General features: G+C 42.1%; 1 protein-coding gene across 1 annotated transcript in view; it reads right to left on the bottom strand.

Annotated features, from left to right (window-relative positions):
- The window catches only part of ptprc (protein tyrosine phosphatase receptor type C), a 64,570-nt gene that overhangs the window by 20,812 nt on the left and 22,712 nt on the right, over positions 1 to 21,046 (bottom strand). The window contains exons 3-13 of the mRNA XM_042335934.1: positions 15,974 to 16,042; positions 12,748 to 12,825; positions 12,306 to 12,365; positions 11,059 to 11,142; positions 8,813 to 8,881; positions 7,097 to 8,077; positions 6,351 to 6,407; positions 5,341 to 5,367; positions 3,053 to 3,283; positions 1,760 to 1,879; positions 175 to 339 (exon numbers count right to left, since the gene is read on the bottom strand). Coding sequence (XP_042191868.1) covers positions 175 to 339; positions 1,760 to 1,879; positions 3,053 to 3,283; positions 5,341 to 5,367; positions 6,351 to 6,407; positions 7,097 to 8,077; positions 8,813 to 8,881; positions 11,059 to 11,142; positions 12,306 to 12,365; positions 12,748 to 12,825; positions 15,974 to 16,042 — 1,941 coding nt within the window. The remainder of the gene's footprint in view (positions 1 to 174; positions 340 to 1,759; positions 1,880 to 3,052; positions 3,284 to 5,340; positions 5,368 to 6,350; positions 6,408 to 7,096; positions 8,078 to 8,812; positions 8,882 to 11,058; positions 11,143 to 12,305; positions 12,366 to 12,747; positions 12,826 to 15,973; positions 16,043 to 21,046) is intronic.

Below are 21,046 nucleotides of genomic sequence, written 5' to 3'. Positions count from 1 at the left end.
GGCTGATCAACTCCAGTTACCCGCCTTTACTCCATATCCTTTTCCTGGGGAAACACTGTGACTTGTTGAAGCACTGTGTGAGATCAGTTAACCTGGTCTGTATATCTCATGGCCATACTTAAGATACTTAACATACTTAAGATTTCTAATTGTTCTGATGGATTCTATTCTTACTTGATTTTTTGGGAAAGACTGACTTGAATCCATTGAAAAAAATATAACTTTGGTTATTTTGAAGAGAGACTATGATGGAGCATCGATATTCAATGCACGATGTCAATGTTTTATTTTTCTGAACTGTGTAATTGTCCGTTGGCTCTGGATTTTCATTTTTGATAACTGAAATGAAAACAACACATAACAAAATGATTAACATTATCCAGATTCATGCAAACAGTTCTAGTACTATTGTACCAGGTATACATTCTGTTACAAGCATGATTGTTAAGAAACAAATCACAGAGTGAAATTAGAAGAAAATGAAAAGGAAGCATCATACCCGGCTCATAAAGTCCTGAAAGCTCCCCCTTCTGCAGTTGGATTAAACATTATTCGTGAAACTCTATTCCTTCATCCCATTAGTACCACATTATGAAAGCATGTGTGGTGCAAATTTAGTTGCACACACAGAAAACCTTGTACTCTGGGCACCTGTTCAGTGGTAACATTGTAGGCTGCTGGCCAAAAGTAAATTCTGGCAGATCTGACCAGATTGCACAAAGCTTCAGCCATTTTGTGAATCACAATGGCTCTGGCTCTACTAAAGAGCTGATTTGCAGAGAGCACTCTGTTGGCAAGTATAGATGGTTCCATCACCCAAGGACACAGCTAGCTTGGCACATGGTGGGAGTGCTGCCTGGCCTACAGGCTCTGGTTGCGTATTTGGTTAATGTGGGGAATTAACAAACTGGTATAGTTCAAGTTCATGGGATATGACATAACCTCAAGAGAGATGCAAGGACATTGTGAGTTAATTCAAATACGGTTGTTGAAGTACTGGAGACATGGTTATATAGCTGACATGGTGAGTTTTATTAAAAGAAAAGTTGATTTTCAGATTATTTTTCCTATTATTTACTTAAGAAACAATATCATTTTAAAATAATGCATTTCTTTCACAAACCTCCCTCTCATCCACCCTTCTCCCTTCAATAACTTGCCTCTGGCTTCTGCTCTTGTGGAGCTGAGAAGCTCTACAAGAGCAGAACAGGTAATTCTCAACTACTGCCACAGCTGTTGGACAAACAACCAGCAGTTGACAGACAGTAGGAGCATCTCAGCTCTTCAATGAGGTCCAAAATTTCTCTGCCGACTCACTACCCTACTTGGTAGAATGGTGGAGGGCTGTACAAAACTAACTCGCATGTAATTGTGAGTTATTTACAATTCTTCTAATTTCATCATGTGGAGTCCTGTAGCAAGGGAGAGACTTGGGTTTGAACCCGGTTGTTGGCCGATTCGCGGATCGCTTTTCCGGGGGTAATAATTTGTTCAAAAAAAAACAATTTTGTCACTCAATCCACGACTGTTTGTGGGACACCCACAAATTATACAGTCAATTCACTTTGCAGTATGTTTTGTGAAGTGCTTTGAGACGTCTCGAAGACGTGATAAGGTGTTGCATCAAAGATGCAAGGATTATTATCATCATGACCTTTTCAAACCAGAGCTCTCATTTTACTATAGCTATGTGAATATATATAAAAGCTTTAAGTTAAAACTGTATCTATTATAATGTTATGTTCTTCCTCATAAATACCTGAAGGTGCAGAACAGTTCCATTGATAAGCCAGTTTGCAACTGTGATTTACTTTATTTCCTTCTACTTTGAAATCAATGTTATCGTCATTCTCTTTCGTCGTAATAGTGAAGTTAAGTTCTAGTAAGGAAACAAAGCATGATAAATTATAATTTGTTACATTTCTTAAACTTACACAGCTTACAACTAAAGTTTTTTTTCTCTTCAATTGTTTAACAAAAAAGATTCATAGTTAGCCTTAGCACAGCTTCCAGAAAAAAACAGAAATACATAGATGGTATTTAGATGGTATTTGTAAGCAAAAACGGTGGAGGGAGGGAGGGAGGTCGAGGGATTTCAGAATAGAGGTCCAGAGGGCGGGGACAAAGTGGCTCAAAACTCGTTGGTCCTAGATGCAGGCCTGAGCTGGCAGAGTGGAGGAAGTCACCGGTGGAAGGATCACAAAAGAGCAGCGAAGGAGAGGCAAGACCCTTGGAGGCATTTGACAGTAAGAATGAAGATATTAAAGTTAACCTACAGGGAAACTCAGTGAATCCAGGCGAGGATGAGATTGATGGACTCACTGAAGCTAGTTTGGGAGAGGATTCAGCCTGCGAAAGTCTGGATGGTCAAGAGGGAGCATATGGAGGGTGGAGCTGGGGAGAGTGAGCAAAGCATTGGAAAAGTCGAATTTGATGGTGGAAAAGTATGGGTGAGGTTTTGGTGTGTGCCTACGGTGGGGGGGGGGGGGGGAGGGGAGCGTGAGGTAGAATCAGAAATGTGAGATCCTGCAGGGATGGGGAGAAAGAGAAATAAATCAGAACCCAGATGAACAACAACACAGCTTGCATTTGTATAGCGTTCCTTCATGTGGGATCGCTTTCAATTGGCAGGGTTGGATGCAGGGAAAGGAGGGATTTTGTAAGATTGGTGTGATCAACTGGAGGGGTCTTACAAGTAGGAAGAATTTACTGTGAAATGGGGTGACTTCGTTTGTAGGCAAAATGTGACAACACAATTGCGCACAGCAATGTCCCACAAACAGTCGTGGAATGAGTGACCCAGTTTTATTTTATTTGGGGGGATTGTTGCCTCGAGCCTGGGAGAAATTCCAATCTCTTTTCAAATAGTGCCGTGGGATCTTTAACGTCCACCTGAACAGGCAGACGAGGCCTCGGTTTAACATTTTATCCAAAGGTCGGGAAGGCCTTCCTAAAAGATGATAACCTCAGTTTTCAGGAACTTTTTTCAGCAGAAGCACAAGACATTATTGTTACAATAGATTAAAAAAAGTATCATATGAATCCTACTGACGATCATGTGATGGTGGGTCACGACTGAAATCCCTTGTTTGGTTACATTTGGTCGTATTTGCAGAACAGGAGTAAGTGGTACACGGTAAGAAATTAAAAAACTGAAATCTGTTTGTCTCCAGCTTTGTCCCATTGGTATTGTTGCAATAAACATGAAGATATTGTCCAGTTGTGTCATTTAGTTGCAGAGTTAGAATGTTTTCTTTAGATTTAATTTCAGTAAGCGTATAGTCTGAAACAAAAAGGAAAACATGTCAAACAATCATGCAATATAATGTTGACGTGTGAATGTTTATTTATTTACAAAAATAATTCTATAAGGTAAAATTTTCAATGTTCCTTTATCATTCCTTGTCTTAATTAACACAAGAAATGGGTGTAATGAGCAAATTACTTAATTAAACCGAGGATAAAGTCTCCCACAGTCACCTCTTCTATGATAACATGTTTACCTTTTTTTGAGCAGGAAATTAGGAGTAGGTCATTCGGCCACTCGGCATACAACAGCAGCAATAACAAATTACATTAGTATAGTGCCTTTCAAGTCGGGAAGAAGTCCAAAAGCACTGGATAGTCAGGGATTTGGACCAAAGGAAGGGGTTGGGATCAGGAGAGGTGGAGGGCAGGAGGAGTAGGAGGGTGACCAAAGGCAAGAGAGGAAGCAAGGCGAAGGGACTGTGGGATGGAGTTGAAAAGGGTGGGGCAGAGAGGCTGAAGGGGTGACTGCTGATGGTGGGGTGGACTGGGTGGGGGACTTGGAGCAGGCCGGAGCCTGCTGAGTGGAGAGCGCGGACAGGTTGATAAGATGTTAACAGGTCGCAGAGGTAGAAAGGAGCAAGGTAGTAGAGGGCTTTGAAGGCGAGGATGAGGATTTGGGGATTCTATTCTCTGGAGGATGGGGAGCCAATAGAGCTGGGCAAGGATGGGGGTGATAGGGTCACGGAGCTTGGTGTGGGAGAGGACAAGAGCTGCAGAGTTCTGAATGATCTGCAACTTTTATATATTTTAACCCACAAAATATACAGTCAATTCACTTTACAGTATACTCTGTGAAGTGCTTTGAGAGGTCTCGAAGACGTGATAAGGGGCTATATCAAATGCAAGGATTATTACTGTGGTGGGAAGAATTGAGGAGACCAGCAAGCAGAGAGTTGGAGTAGTCGAGCCTAGATGTAACAAAAGCATGGATGAGCTTCGTAGCGGCCTGAGGGGAGAGGCAGTGGGGATGATGTGGAGGTAGGGGAAGGCAGAGAGGGTCATAGAATGGATACAGTGTGGAAAGGACAGTTGAGTGTCCAATAAGATGTCAAGGTTCTGGACTGGCTCAGTGAGGCGGAGTGTGCATCCCTGGATGGTGATGCTGTCAGTGCCTGAAGTGTGGAGAGCCTTGGTCTTGTTGACATTCAACTGGAGAAAGTTAGCTCTCATTCAGGAATTGGTGTCTGACAGACATTCCGTCAGAATACCGGTGGTTCTGGAGTCAAGGATGGAGGCAGAGAGATAGAGTTGGGTGTCATCCGCATACATGTTCAACTTGACGCCGTGTCTGCGGAGGATGTCACCAAGTGGGGGCATGTAAATATTGAAGAGGAGAGGACCAAGGACAGAACCCTGAAGAACTCCACACTTGATGGTGCGGGGGCTGGAGGAGAAGCCAATCATGGACACAAAATGGAAACAATGGGAAAGGTAAGATTTGAACCAAGCAAGGGCAGGACTATGAAGATTGAGCTAAGAGAGGCGATGGAGAAGGATAGAATGGGTGACAGTGTCGAAGGCAGCAGAAAGATCAAGGAGGACAAGGAGACAGAGAGAGCCCTATTTACAGTTGAACAACTTGTTATTTGTGACTTTGACCAAGGCTTTTTCTGTACTGTGGGCAGCATGGTAATCCGATATCAGGGGTATGTAGAGTGAGTGGCGGGAAAGGAAAGAGCATAGCTGGGAAGCAATGACACATTCCAGGATCTTGGAAAGAAAAGGGAGATTGGAGATGGGGCGGTAATTGAAGAACAGGGCTGGATCCAGGAAAAGGTTTTTTGAGGATGGGGATAATGCGTTTGTTTTATTCCTTGTCAACTGACACTGAAATAAACTTTCTTCTGTTTAATCAGGATTTGAGACCACAAGTTTTAAATGTTTATCAAACCAGGCAGCGGTTAGAAAACAAAAAAATCATCTGTGCAACAGACAGAACTCTATTTGAAAATATGTTAAATTGCTTATATTACACTGTAAAACATTTCAACACATTAAGAGATCTATTGTAAATACACAAACATTTCTTACCACAACTCTTGCTTGCTGGTGTTGCACCTAAGATTAAAAAACACACATCAGAGGAATTTTACAATATTTTCATTTCAATTTGCGTAACTTTACAAACATTGTTTAGGGTGATCTTGTTAATAGTGTCATACTCTCAATATCTACACTCTTATCTAAACACCGTCTTGAGTCCAGAAAAAAATTGAGTATGAAGTATGATTGGACCTTTTTAAAGATCTAAAGATATAACGTCACACAGGCAAAATTCTACCAGATAAATTAGCTGATCAGCTGGGTAGCTGAGAAGCACTGAATTAAGACACACTTACTTTAAAAATAAGAAATGCATAAGCTTACTGCACTTCACCGAACAGTGCACAAGAAATACATGCAATAGCTCCATGCAGGCAGAGCTAGTAGGATTCTTTTCTTTACAGAAAATTATCATTTTTTTGTATGGAAAAGAATGGCAATGTCTGTTTTCCCATTCGTTAAAGAAATGGCAATGCTGGTTGTTGCAGACCACAGCCACACAATGGACACATTACCATTCAAATGTGCATGAGCTCACTCTTGTTTTCTGTAATTTTTATCAAATCTGTGATGAAGGAATTTCAGCTGTCCTTAGAGGAGTCGTGTTGAGACAAAACCTGTTTTTTCAGCTCCCCGCAAGCTCTTAATTATAAATTGACAAATTATTCGGAAAGTTTACCTGAAGTCTCCATAAATACTCCATGGAAAGATCCAAACCAACAATATGTGAACTTTTTATATACCTTGTTTAACACCTCAAAAATATTTTGAAATAAAAATATCAGAACGATGGGAATTGCGATTTTCTCCACCAACCAAGGTCAACTTAACACAGAATATCACTTTACAATATTTATCATTCATATTTGCATTGATTTTCGTGGTAGTTTCGCACAGCAATATTAGACAATTTGAACTGTGCGTGCTGTTTGTAGGTGCTAGCTCAGTCAGAATGCATGATATCCTTCAACTGGTATACAAGTGGCTTTGCAACATACTTGTATATGCTATGGTGCTACTGGATGCAGAAGTCACTGATGCTGCTGTGCTTGTGTCTGTAAAAAGATCAAAATAAATGCATGAAAATCTATTACTCTGAAAGAGAAGCCATCAAGAACAGATGTTTAATACAAATGAACCGTTTGGAGAGTTTGCACAATCAGCAAAGGTACAGGAAATGGGACATGGTTCTTCATATATGGTCTGCTTGACTGTGTGAATATCACCATTAAGTTTGTTACCAGATTAAAAGAGCCATGAATGTAATTACAACTGGATAACTGGATGGCATAGAAGTAATGCTCTTGTTAAAAAGTATTTGTTTGGCTGCAAAATTTCAAACAAGCGAAATGCCACTTTGGTATTTGAAATACACTGGCAAAATAAATGGTCCATTCATACCAAGCCTTAAATCTACTACTGGTACACCCTCTTTCACTATTACCCTACAGTGGAAAGCAGGGAGAAGAGTGTACTGATATGCTAAGTGTCAGGTAGATGGATGTTCTTCTGTAGAGTACTGAAATTTGCTTTTGCTCTCCCTGGAGTTTTCACACATGATCAAGCCACATGGTGAAAGATTTATTTTGGATTAAAAGTGTCCATTTTGTTGTGTATGTAGACATACTTGAGTCTGGACTGGAGTGTGGTGTCAGTGTTGGTGAAGCTGTGCTGGAGTTTATGAGTGATACTGTACTTGTCACTGCTGGTGAAGCTGTGCTGGAGTTTATGAGTGATACTGTACTTGTCACTGCTGGTGAGGCCGTGCTGGAGTTTGTGAGTGGTGCTGTACTTGTCACTGCTGGTGAAGCCGTGCTGGAGTTTGTGAGTGGTGCTGTACTTGTCACTGCTGGTGAAGCCGTGCTGGAGTTTGTGAGTGGTGGTGAAGCCGTGCTGGAGTTTGTGAGTGGTGCTGTACTTGTCACTGCTGGTGAAGCCGTGCTGGAGTTTGTGAGTGGTGGTGAAGCCGTGCTGGAGTTTGTGAGCGGTGCTGTATTTGTCACTGCTGGTGAAGCCGTGCTGGAGTTTGTGAGTGGTGGTGAAGCCGTGCTGGAGTTTGTGAATGGTGCTGTAGTTGTCACTGCTGGTGAAGCCGTGCTGGAGTTTGTGAATGGTGCTGTACTTGTCACTGCTGGTGAAGCCGTGCTGGAGTTTGTGAGTGGTGCTGTACTTGTCATTGCTGGTGAAGCCGTGCTGGAGTTTTGGAGTGGTGCTGTATTTGTCACTGCTGGTGAAGCCGTGCTGGAGTTTGTGAGTGGTACTGTACTTGTCACTGCTGGTGAAGCCGTGCTGGAGTTTGTGAGTGGTGCTGTACTTGTCATTGCTGGTGAAGCCGTGCTGGAGTTTTGGAGTGGTGCTGTATTTGTCACTGCTGGTGAAGCCGTGCTGGAGTTTGTGAGTGGTGCTGTACTTGTCACTGCTGGTGAAGCCGTGCTGGAGTTTGTGAGTGGTGGTGAAGCCGTGCTGGAGTTTGTGAGTGGTGCTGTACTTGTCACTGCTGGTGAAGCTGTGCTGGAGTTTCTGAGTGGTGCTGTACTTGTCACTGCTGGTGAAGCCGTGCTGGAGTTTGTGAGTGGTGCTGTACTTGTCACTGCTGGTGAAGCCGTGCTGGAGTTTCTGAGTGGTACTGTACTTGTCACTGCTGGTGAAGCCGTGCTGGAGTTTGTGAGTGGTGCTGTACTTGTCACTGCTGGTGAAGCCGTGCTGGAGTTTGTGAATGGTGCACCTGTTGGAACGATAAAATATCAAGAAAGAATTCAAGATTAATCTGAATTTCTCATTTGAAATGAACACAGTAACTCTCTGTAAGGCATATATCACACAGCGGGACTATGTTTCTTTCATCTTCTGGTTAAGATGAACTGCAGACCATTTGCAGACCAGGTTAAAGGGATTATGGTCTTTAATTTGCAGGTGTCAAAACTGGCCACATTCACACAACCGACATGATGATAGGCAAAAACGAGAAAGATATTTTCTCTTGCCCAGACTTGGGAAATCAAGTTCCATTTTGTGACTCTGTGACAGCTGCTCCACCTGTCATTAACCTTCTGAAAACAGACAAGAAACTGAGTGTGGATGCTCCTGATGTGTATGGCTCAGTACTACCTAATATGGTACAGACTAACCCATCAGACAGCTCTTGATTTTTCTTTAAGATGAGCAAATTTCATATCCTATTCAAGGTAGAAATCCAAGCCATAATAATAGCTTCAGATTTTTGGTTATTGGTAAAGATAAAGATTCTCTCTAACCGAAAGATTTTAAGGCTGCGACAATGAGGACAATAGGGGATGATCTTATTTCTGATCCTTTATTACTCTAGCAATTTAGACCCTCTCCCTATTATACGTCAACTACAAATGTGGTGGTGCCGGTATTGATGAGCGCATCACATGACCATGGGCAAATTGTTACCTCTCAATACCTAAATGAGGAAGTGCTGTGTATGTGGACATACTTGTGATTGCACTGGAGGATACAGTCATTGCTGTTGAAGCCGTGCTGGAGTTTGTGAATGATGTGTTACCTGTTGGAAGAATAAAATATTGAGATGATCCACTGATAATCTGCATTTCTGTGCATTAATAACTGCCGCAGACCCACCGTATATCACAACGACTGCTTTTGTGTCATTCATATTCTGGTAAAGATGGAATTCGAGATTCCAGTAGTTCCAGGCTCATTTTAAAAAGTAATTTTTACCTCGACTGTGGCCAGGTTCACAATAACCAACAGAAACAAGGGATAACAGGCAAACACAGATTACATCTCATGACTAGACCTGGGAAACAACGTCACATATTTTGATGTTGCTCCACTGAATATTAGGCTTCTCAAAACAGACAAGAAATTGGGAGTGGATCTTCGTGATGTATAGGGCTCAGGACTACTCAATATAGGGTCAACGAATGCCGAAGGTACTTTGAAAGACTCCTACTCATGTTGGTCAAAATAGGCGTCCAGAACATTATTCCACCTTTAAAGATTTTGATTGGCGATAAGGATTCTCTCCAGCCATGCCAAGCCAGCAGTCGCCCACAATAAAGATAGGAATTTGGACAACAGATTGGTGTTTCTGTAAATCCACCACCATGTTCATTCAGCACAGACACGAGTGGCCTCCTTCTGTGCTGTATAATTCTTTGATTCTATTTTAACAATTGTATCTATTTCACCATTTTCTATTTCTAGAGATAGGGAAAATCAGAACCTACCTGTGTTCATTTATCTTGCTATCAACATAGAGATGTTTATTTCCAGTTCTGCACAACTACCATAGCAAATATATAGCCCTGACCCCACAACCCATTATTTTCTTTTAATAATAAAATAGTAATCCTTGCATGTGATATAGCGCTTTTCACGTCTTCTAGACGTCTCAAAGTGCTTCCCAGAATATACTGTAAAGTGAATTGATGGATTGACTATACCTGTGGGCAAAACGCGGCAGCCAATTGCACACAGCAGTGTCCCACAAACAGTCGTGGATTGAGTGACCAAATTATTATTGTTCTTTTTTTCTTGAGGGATTATTATCAGGCATGTGGAGTGAGGAAAGTTGCCCAAGGTTTTGCTCTGCTGGGAATTAAACCCAGATCTCTTGCTTGCGAGGTGAGCACTCTAACCACTGAGCTCCAGAACCTTTGGTGGTTGCCTGCCATTCGACCCAGTATCAGAAAGGTGTGTTACTGTGACAGATGTTGCCGTCTTTATATTTTGTGTCTGGTCCAAGCTGGGAGCTTTTCTCAGTAAAACATACTTGAATCTGGTGCAGCTTGAGTGGCTGCAGAAAAGATTACTGGTGAAGGCGTGCTGGTGTTTGTGTATTGCATCTGTGTTTTATCCACAAAAGATTAAAGTAAAGCAATGAAGTGTAGTTCGTATGATCATTAAGCCCTATGCTCAAACCTTAAACATTTCATTAGCTTCATCTGTCAAATCTTCTTTTCTTGTTTTATTGAAACCCTTATGGTTATTGTTTTCCTAATTTTTGATTTATTTCTACCCTATTTTCCTTCTCTCCCTGTTTTCTCACAGTTTGAAATTCAGGACTCATATAGTATTTATTTTCTTCTCAAGATTGTTTCATTTCAAGGCCCTGCCTGTCCCCCTCAACATTGGCTGTCGAGCTTCACCCTCTCTGCCCCACCCTTTGGAACTCAATACCACATTCCCTTCACAACGTTCCCTCCCTTGCCTCCTTCAAGGCAAGTCTCAAAACCTCCTCTTCAACCGTACCTTTAGGCCTCTCCTACCCTCCCTGATTCCAACCCCCCCTGCTTGCGGCCAAATCCCTGACTGTCCAGTGCCTTGGGATGTCCTCCTGACATGAAAAACCCTATACAAATGTAATTTGGTATTGTATCTCCAATCTGTCGAACTTCCTGCTTCCCGCAATATCTTCCTTTCTTCCCTCTATCTTCATTTTCTTCCCCATTCAACAGGCTTTTTAAGCCCAAATATGCTGAAAATACAACAACATCATTGTCTTTGTCAAACAAGGATTTCTCTTGACTCTGGTCACCATTTACAATTAGATGAAATAGGTAGTTATAGTACGATACTATAAGCATCCCCAATCTCTGCCTGTAGTAGTTCACTGTTGTTGAACCTGGTAGGAGCAGAATTACAACAATCGGAGATGTTTTTCACTTTATATTTGGTGCCATGTCCAAGCTGGGAGCTTCTCTCAGTAAAACATACTTAAATCTGATGTAGCTTGAGTGTTTGCAGAAGTCATTACTGGTGAAGCCGTGCTGGTGTCTGTGGTTTGTGTGCTTGTTATGTCTGTAGAAAGGTTAAAGAAAAACAATGAAGCGTAGTTACAATAATCAATGAGGCTTATGTTCAACCTTAAACATTTCGTCAGCTTCATTCTTCTAAACTTTCATTTATTTCTATCCTAATCTTCTCCCTGTATTTTCAGAATTTGAAATCGAGGACTCGCACATCATTGTTTTTCTTCCCAAGTTCTCCAATCTGTCGAACTCCCTGCATCTCTCTATTTTCCTTTCCATCCTCAGTCTTCCCTTCCTCCCTCTATCTTCCTTTCCTCCCCAATTCTATAGACTTTAGAAACCCAAATATCATGAAGCTGCAACAATATCAATATCTTATATGACCGAAGAATTCCATTGACTCTAATCTCTTTATAGTTTAATATACATTTAGGTATATCACAGAACTTCAACAACCCCAATCTCTGTCTGTGATAGTTTACTGTTGCTGAATTTGGTAGGAGTAGATTTACAACATTGGAAGATGTTGTTTTTCTATTTGGTTCCAGGTTCAAGTTTGGAGCTTTTCCCAGTAAAATATACTTAAATTTGGTGTAGCTTGAATGTTTGCAGGAGTCATAACTGGTGAAGCCATGCTGATGTAATGTGATTTGCATGTTTGTTTTCTCAGCAAAAATATTAAAGTAAAGGAGTAAAGTATAGTTCCAATGATCAATCTATGTTCAAGCCATAAACATTTCAATATGTTCATCTGTCAAATGCTCGTATCTTTTCTGTTTTATTGAAACCGTTATGGTTATTGTTCACTTAATGTTTCATTTATTCTGCCCTAATATCCTTCTCCGTGTTTTCTTACAATTTGAAATTCAAGGTTCACACACTATTTCTTTCATTCTCAAGATTTCCATTGTGTCAAAATCCCTCAATATCTTCTTTTCCTCCCTCCATCTTCATTTTCTCCCCCATTATACAGACTTTAGAAACCAAAATATTATAAAAATGCAACAATACCATTATCTTAGTTCACCGAAGAATTCAATTGACTCTGGTCAACAATCTCTTTACAGTTACCATTGGATGGAGAGCTTAGCTACAGCACCATGCTACAACCATCCACATTCTTTGCTTATATTCATTGTTATTAGATCTGGTAACCCGCAGAACATTGGGAGATTACAGCTGTAAAACCAAAGTCAAAGTCGGTGAACATACCTGTAGTCTGTGTCATTTTATTGGTTGTAGAAATTGCTGTTGGTGGAGCTGTGCTTGAGACTGTGATTGGTGCATTTCGTTTATACGGAGAAAAATCAAGATCAAAATAAAGAGGTGAATGCAATTCTGAAGTGCATCAAAACACATAAATCTTTTGAATGGCAAATTAAAATGCTTTGTAGCAGATATAGTTACACTTGAAACATGCCCAGCTCTTAAATAATTATTCACATAAGTTTTTATAACTTAACAAAAAGGTGACACCTTAATATCTATTACACATGGCTGCTTACACATACTGAGACTTTATGGCAAAATTCCCACAGATAAGATCTTGAAAGACAAGTGAAGAAAGCTGTGCTGTAAGTGCCCGTGGGTGCTGCTGATACTAATAAGGCCATCTCAACATTCAAATGAGCAAGTGCAGTGCCTGTGGACATACTTGAGTTTGAATGGCTAGAAGGAATCACTGATTTTGAAGCCGTGTTGGAGTTTGTGAGTGGTGAATTGTGAGTGATACCTGTTGGAAAAGGAAAACAGTGAGTGCAAGATAATATGCACTTTATACAATACAAACCTCAATGATGATTTCATCATGAAACCAGTGAACTTCGTATAGAAACAATGTCTTGGACATTCGCAGCAGAAGAAATATGATTTCAAAATATCCTTCCCTTGGAATCGTGGTCCATTTGCCTGAACACTTCTGTTGTGCAGTTCTGTTGTTGATTTTAATACATGCTTTATCAAATGATTGGAATTTTAAAGTGCTCCTATTGCAGCAGAAATTTATCATTTAAATTTCTTTTTATAGTTCAAAAATAAAATCTTGGCTGTGAATTTTGCCCAACATGTCCATATGGCAGGTTTAAAAGCTAAAGTTTTGTTTGAAGGAACTAGGGGCACAGACAGTAGCATCTATGATAATGAGAGCAGAGTTTGTGGATTCTGCAGAGACAGAGAGGCTGGATTCAGTCCAGTTGAACAAGGGGAAATTCAGATGGTAAGTCCATCAGACCCTTGGTTACCATCCAAGACCTCGTTGTCGACGAAAACATTGACATTCTCGTCCTCACTGAAACCTGTATCACTCCAGGTGACACCTTCCCCCTGATACAGGCAACAGCACCCGGCTACATCTTCCATCATACCCCTCAACCTAATTGCCGTGATGGCGGGATGGCTCTCACCTCCCAGTCCCCACTTGGCCTATCCCCTTACTCCTCTGGAACCTTCTCCTCCTTTGAGCACCTTATCCTTTATACCCCTCCAACCTTTCCCTCAAAATTCTCCTTATCTATCACCTCCCCAAGCTCTCTCCCACCTTTATCTTCAACATCTCAACCCTCCTATCTTCCCTCTCCCCCTGCTCTGAATGCCTCCTCATCCTAGGCGATTTCAACCTTCCCTTCACCCCCTCCTGCTCTACCTCTGCTGACTTCTCCTTCCTTATCTCCTCCCTCAACCTCTCCCTTGACATCCACTCCACCACCCACATCCGCGGTCATCCCCTTGTCCTGGTGATCACTCGGGGCCTCACCGTCTCGGATCTCACCTTCATCAACAAGCGATCTTGGGCTATCACTTCATCTCCCTTAACTCCTCAATCCCTCTCCCCACCACCACCCAACCCACCTCCATCTCCTACTAACCCTGGAAAAAAATCTGCCTCCCGCTCCCTTGCGGCTGCCTTGGAGTCATCTGAACTGCTTTCCCTCTGGGCTTCCTCCTGCAATGACTTATCCTCCTCAGTCAATCTTCTTCACAACTCCTCCACTATCAATTCCCTTGCTCCACTCTCTTCCTAAACCGTCTCCTATTCAAGTAAGTCACCATGGTACACCAGCCACCCCCGCTCCCTTAAAGAACAGTTGTGTACCGCTGAGCGCACCTTTCCTAAATCAAACTCAAAGGTCCATCAGATGATTTGGCTTGAACTTATCAAATCCTACCGCTCCATTCTTGCCTCTGATAAATCGTCGTTCTACAATCTTGGAGCCCAAGGACAACGCCAGACTCCTCTCCTCCATCACCAACCGGCTCCTCCTCCCACCCTCTCACGCCTCGCCCATCCTCAACTCTAATGCCAACTGCGAGGCGATGCTGGACTTCCTCGAATTCAAAGTCGAGGGGATCCGCTCAGCTGCCTCTGCCATTCCATCTACTACACCCTCCCCATCTCCCTCTCCCACCCCGGTCCCTAATCATCCCTCCCTCCACACATTCAAACCTGTCTCCCACTCCTCTCTCATCACCACTAGAACACGCATGAAACCGACCACCGACTGCTTTGACCCCATCCCTACCCCTCTCCTTCCCTCCCTTGCAGCTCCACCTCCTGCCCCTCTACTCACACACATTATAAACCTCTCCCTGTCCACTGGTACTGTTCCCCCCCACCCCATTAAAAATGGCCATCATCACTCCTATCCTTAAAAAACCCTCTTTGGACCCATCACTACTCTCAAACTACCACCCCATCTCCAACCTCCCTTTCCTTGCCAAGGTCCTGGAACAAGTTGTTGCTTCCCAGCTTTGTTCCGTCCTCTCATGCCACTCCCTTCACAAACCCTTCCAATCGGGTTTCCATGCCACCCACAGCACAGAAACAGCCCTGGTCAAAGTGACAAATGACATTCTGTCCATCTACGACCAGGGCTCCCTCTGCCTCCTCAGCCTCCTTGACCTCTCTGCAGCCTTCGACACTGTCAACCACTCTATCCTCATCCATTGCCTCTCCTCTCACCTCAACCTTCACGGCTCTGTCCTTGACTGGTTCAGATTGTACCTCTCACACCGCCTCCACTTCATCTTCACAAACGGTTTCTCCTCTAGGCCCTGCACCGTCTCATGCGGCATTTCTCAGGGTTCTGTCCTTGGTCCCCTCCTCTTCAACATCTATATGCTCCCTCTTGGTGACATCATCCACAGACATGGGGTCAACTTCCACATGTATGCGGAATTACACCCAACTGTACCTCTCTGCCTCCACCCTTGACTCCAGGACCACTGCTGTCCTGACAGAATGTCTATCAGACATCAAGTCCTGGATGAGAGCTAACTTTCTTCAGTTGACCGTCAACAAGACCGAGGCTCTCCTGATTGGCTGCCGTCAGTACCTCGACACCTCAGGTGCTGACAGCATCACCATCCATGGATGCACACTTCACCTTACTAAGCCAGTCCGGAACCTTGGAGTCTTGTTTGACCCTCAACTATCCTTTCTACCCTTTAATAACTGAAATATTAATTCAGTTGCACAAACAAAGCTCCAGCTACTGGTAAAGAAACATTTCTGCATCACAAGGACTGTGTTGCTCTTTGAATTGACATTGAACAGTAACAGCGCAATCGAAGTTTAATACCTTAAAGAATCAAGCAATAGGTTCTCTAACCTTCAGATGGGTTAATGAATCTTAACTGGCTACTACTGAAAGAGAACCTTCTGAGGTGGAATATTCCTACTGTAAGATCATTGACAATGCAGACTTAAATCTTTATTTAAATCCAGCCTTGCACCTTACAAGTGTTCATTAACGATCTCCCTTCACTTAGCAGCATGATGCTTTTCAATTCTGCAAGTTATTTGGTATTGGCACTGGTAAAACAGAGCCATAACTGTGAATGAGAAACTGTGTACAGAATGCAAAGTGTTTTTGTGCACATACTTATGCCAGTGGATGCAGTCGTTTCTGTTGGAGCCGTGGTGGAAGGTATGCTTGAAGTGGAATTTGAGCCTAAAAGAAGATTGAAATAGATCAGTGATAATTTTCCAAGTGTGCGCAGCATCACAAACCATTTACAGTCTTCTAAAATACCAGTCGGAGCAATAACCCCAAAGCACAATGGTGTCAGCATTATATTCACATTTGCAATCTCCTTCACAGTGATATCAACCTTCCAGTCACTTGTTTATCTAAAACAAAACATAGTTACTGCACTTTACAGCAAATTTTGTGAAGAGTTTTGACACATCCTCCCGACATAAAAGGTTCTTTATCAAATGCAAAGATTATTAATATGTTTATATAATGGCATTTCCCATATTTAGCAAGATGTGTGACAAGTTTTAATTTGACCAAGTCCCCAGTCCCAACTCAGCCCTGAAACACTGATTATCGAGCGCCTTGGGACGTCCTCCAAACGTGAAAGGCTCGCGTCAGTGCCTCCGCACCTCTGGCGCTGACAACATCAGCATCCAAGGCTGCACTCTCCACCTCTCAAAGCCAGTCAGGAACCTTGGTGTTCTGTTCGACCCTGAGCTGTCCTTTCTCCCTCATATCCGCGCCACAACTGGCACCACCTTCCATCACCTCCGGAATATCGCCAGACTACGGCACTACCTCACCCCTCACGCTGCTGAAACTCTGGTCCACGCCTTTATCACCTCAAGGCTGGACGATGGGAACTCTCTCCTCGCCGGCCTTCCCGGCACCTCCCTCCACAAGCTGCAGGTCATTCAGAACTCTGCAGCTCGTATACTGTCCCACACCAGGCTTCGGGACCACATCACTCCCACCCTCGCTCGCCTCCACTGGCTCCCCATCCCCCAGAGGATCAAATTCAAGATCCTCATCCTCACCTACAAGGCCATTCACGGCCTCGCTCCCTCCTACCTCTCTGACCTACTATCCCCCTACCTACCTGCCCGTACCCTCCATTCCTCTGGCTCCGGTCTGTTCCACATCAACTGCCCTACCATCGGTGGCCGGGCCTTCAGCCTCTCAGCCCCTAGGCTCTGGAACTCTATCCCCCAGTGCCTTCGCCTTGCCTCCTCCCTTTCCTCCTTCAAGGCCGGTCTCAAGACCTTTCTCTTTGACCGTGCCTTCAGCTCCTCTCTTGACTCTCTACCCCCTCCTCGCTCCCTCCCTTCCCTCCCCTCACCCTGACCATTTCCCCCCTGCTCAGGTCCTGACCCAACTGTACAGCGCCTTGGGACGTCCTCTCGACGTGAAAGTCGCTCTATAAATGGAATCTTGTTGTTGTTGTTGTTGTATACAAATTTAACTTGTTGTTGTTGAGTTCGCCTGAAAGTCACTAAACATCACTGTAATTCCCGTGAGGCACCTTGAGTTTTAAAATTGTGTTGCGGTGCTATATCAAATACAAGAATTATTATTACTTTGTTATAGTTGTGTCTTTGAGGGCAGCTAGTTTATATTTTGTATAGTTTATATTTTAGTTGATTATTGCCAATTTGCACAATCACAACACCTCACAATCTTGTGAATGTCGTCCTCACTTGAAAACTGCAAATGCAAAGATTATTATTACTATTATTATTAAATTATCAGTAATAATTTAAGTTCAATAAGTTGGCAATTGGTCAACTTTGAACTAGTAAAATCACTTGCTTTCGTATAAATTGTGAGACTTCTAAAAGAATGTGACAAATATTGTGGCTTCTCCTGCCCCCTTGTGGCTGTTTGTCATTGCTACACCACTAGAGTTGGAGCAAGCTCAATCAGTCACAACACATTCAGCTTCTTTCCACGAATGTAGTTTGTGTCTTAGACAGACAACCATTGAGGAACACTGTTGATCTTCAACAAAATCTGTTCCCAAGGTCTCTCTCTATTTAGTTTAATTAAATCTGTTAATTGCATACAGTGTTTTAGATAATTAGTGCCGAGTAAACTTGTGCCTGCAAATGTACAAGAAAAAAAACGAGTATAAAATTAGAATTCTCAGTCACGAAGGGGAACTTCTATTATTCTTATGCCTGTTGCAACTTTGCTCAGTCCCTAAATCCTGTCAAAAATGGTTTTGGACCTTACAACGCAGAGCCTTTTGGAACATGCGTGATTATGGCGTTCACATCAATTACTGAGCAAACTAAATGGTGTGATCTGTCCTTTTTGTGATGATATAATTCCAAACATCACAGACCTTAATTCCATTTCATTCAGCATATCTCCTAATCTCAGTTTTCAAATTTAATCCCCAATTTACTTCTGGTGAATTTACAAGTGAGCACCGAGGAGGAAAGGGCGACAGATATTTAAAGAACTAACCCCAGTTAAAATTGCCTCTCAACCTCAAATACCGCCTTCGTGAAGTGGAAAAGACGGATTGTTCTCCTTAGGCTTCATATCAACATGTAAAAAATTACACAAAATCCAATAGAGTAAAAGATAATATCAGACTCCACTGTAACACAAAATTTATCACATAGTACATCACAACTGTAAGAACCCCTCAATCCCCAATTACTAACAGCAAATCTGCTCTAATCACCACAAACTCCAATCAATCAGAATGACCCTGTCTGCATTCTCTCTCACATCAAGCCATCAACCCTATCCTCGCCCAACTCCACTGACTCCCAATCCTGCATTGGATTGACTTTAATATTGTCAGTCTCACCTTCACACGATTTCATGGCTTTGCCCCATCCAACTTCTGTGATGTCCTTTAGCCCTTTCTTTCCTCGCACAACAAAGTGCTATATAAGTGCAAGTTTTTGTTATACTCTAATATTAAAAACAATACCACACTACAGCTTGCTGTAAGGCATTGAGATATTAAGAGCACGTCTTTTTCCATATAGTGACCAGCAACTAATTAAATATTAGTGTTCTTGATTTGTATTTTGGTTAATTGATGAAAAAAATACCATCTGGGGCTCAGATGGTCCAGTATCTGTATTACTGAATATAGTACCGACAGGCTTTTGAGATGGGGCCAATCACATCTGGAAGGAGATGAAACGAAGCTTCACAAACCACATTGAGCAGTGTTATAAGATTTTTTGATTTAATTTAAAACAGATTCAGTTTGCTCATCAGCATTCATGACTTTTTCAATCTTAACCTATAAGGTCTTCTCATATGTAATCAACAGGCTCTTTGCTGGTTGCCACTGTATAACTTTGTTGGTTATCCTTCACACAAGCACAACATGGTGAATATGCTGGTGACGAACACATCTTAATGAAATGCTCCTTTTCCTTCACGCAATGCTTTCTCACTGTGATTACTTGTTTTTTCCTTCCTTTTACTTTTTTTCTGTTGAATTTGCTCTCGTTTTTGAACGGAGAGATTCCAATACTAAAGAATGGTCTGTAGTGTCTTTTTTTTCCACACACCAGCATCATGATTAATCACACACAGCTCAGTTTCACGAAACGCTCCTCCAACACGGCCGACACATTGTACCTTCATCCTAACCTTAGAAGAGCACCAGCTAATTTGACATTTTCAATGTTGTGTACCAACAACCATCCTTGTGCCTTTCTGCAGGGTTAGCCTATTTGACGTCAAATTATTGGCAGTTTTATGCTTTCTCACCTCCTGAATGTTAGCAGGCAGAAATGCCAACATCTCACACAAGCAGAAATAACTAACAATGAAACAGGATCAAGGAAACTGGAATTTGTAGAATAGAAGAATGGACTCCAGAGCTATTCGTAGCATTGCCAGTGCTGGACTAAGCAACATTAGCACAGGAAGAATAACTGCTGATTGCGCCCTGCACTTCAAATTTATTTAGTGGTATTGACAGGATGAAGAAGAGGAGCAAGTAGGTTTGCTTCCCACTACCTTTAGGGAAAAAATAATTTGGCAGCATAACAGTCAACACCCTGCATACAGGAACTGAACTCCACTTAGCATACGGGTGGCAGAGACAGTCAGGAAAACAACATCAACCATCTCAACAGGGTTCTACAGGATTTTGGATTCCACAGGATGGTGGTATTATGGTCCCTATTCTGGTTCCAACTGCCGAGATGGATGGATGTAAACACAAAAATACACCAGGGCACTAGATTCAATGCAACCTGGTTTAGTTTATGCTTGCAACACTGATTTCGATGACCAAAGTACTGAACTACAATCGACATTGGATCCTTTTGGACACTGAGGTTATTATGCTCCATGTACTGACGTGAATGATATTATAATCTGGTTGTGGTCTTCGTGACGTGAAGGGTATTTCATAGGGAATCGGGATGCTACCCAGGGAACCAACTGGAAGATTGACAGCTCAGAAAAATCTGTTGCATTTTCTTGAATATTTAATTTGGAAAACCATGGAGTCTCTGATCACCATATTTTCAAACACATAATGTAATGCTACAAGTGAATTTGATAGCAAATCTCTTTACTGACCATGAGACACAAGTAACATCGGTGGGGTCTCATCTGAGAACCTCAGCCCATTTCCTCCGAATAATAATTTAGATGCATCTTACTCAATGAGTCTATCCTTCCAATCCAGCACAGACAGGTCACAAAACACACACCATTAGAGGAATCACCATACATTCTCACAATAAACACAGCACAGTACTCCCAACGATTTCTGTGCAATAACCTAAATTGCACTAAATATATTGCCAATGTCATTACATAAATAAATATCAGTCAGTATTTATGTACTCCTGCAGTCTCGACGTTAAATTTGATTAATCACTGCATGCAAGATGTATGAAGTCTATCCACATATATTATAAATTAGTGAATAAAATATTACAAATAGCAATCCTTATTTTTAGTTAATTTCTAGCTTGCTTTATTTGCCTTTACGAGCCTCTTGATGGGATAAATAGTCAAGAGACTTGCAAAGGCAAATACATATTTAAATGTTATAAATATCTTAAATATAGATTCCAAATGGCCCCGTACATAAGGGCTTCTCTGAATTCTCTTTCCAATTCCTGGTGTCTGTTTATTCTTTCTTACTTCAGTGGGTGCATTGTAGAAGGTTACAATACCATTTCTGCCATCATTCACTTTACA

Source organism: Callorhinchus milii, unplaced genomic scaffold, assembly GCF_018977255.1.
Source record: "Callorhinchus milii isolate IMCB2004 unplaced genomic scaffold, IMCB_Cmil_1.0 Scaffold5, whole genome shotgun sequence".
Classification (NCBI taxonomy): Eukaryota; Metazoa; Chordata; class Chondrichthyes; order Chimaeriformes; family Callorhinchidae; genus Callorhinchus; species Callorhinchus milii.
This window is presented reverse-complemented; position numbering and strand designations above follow the sequence as displayed.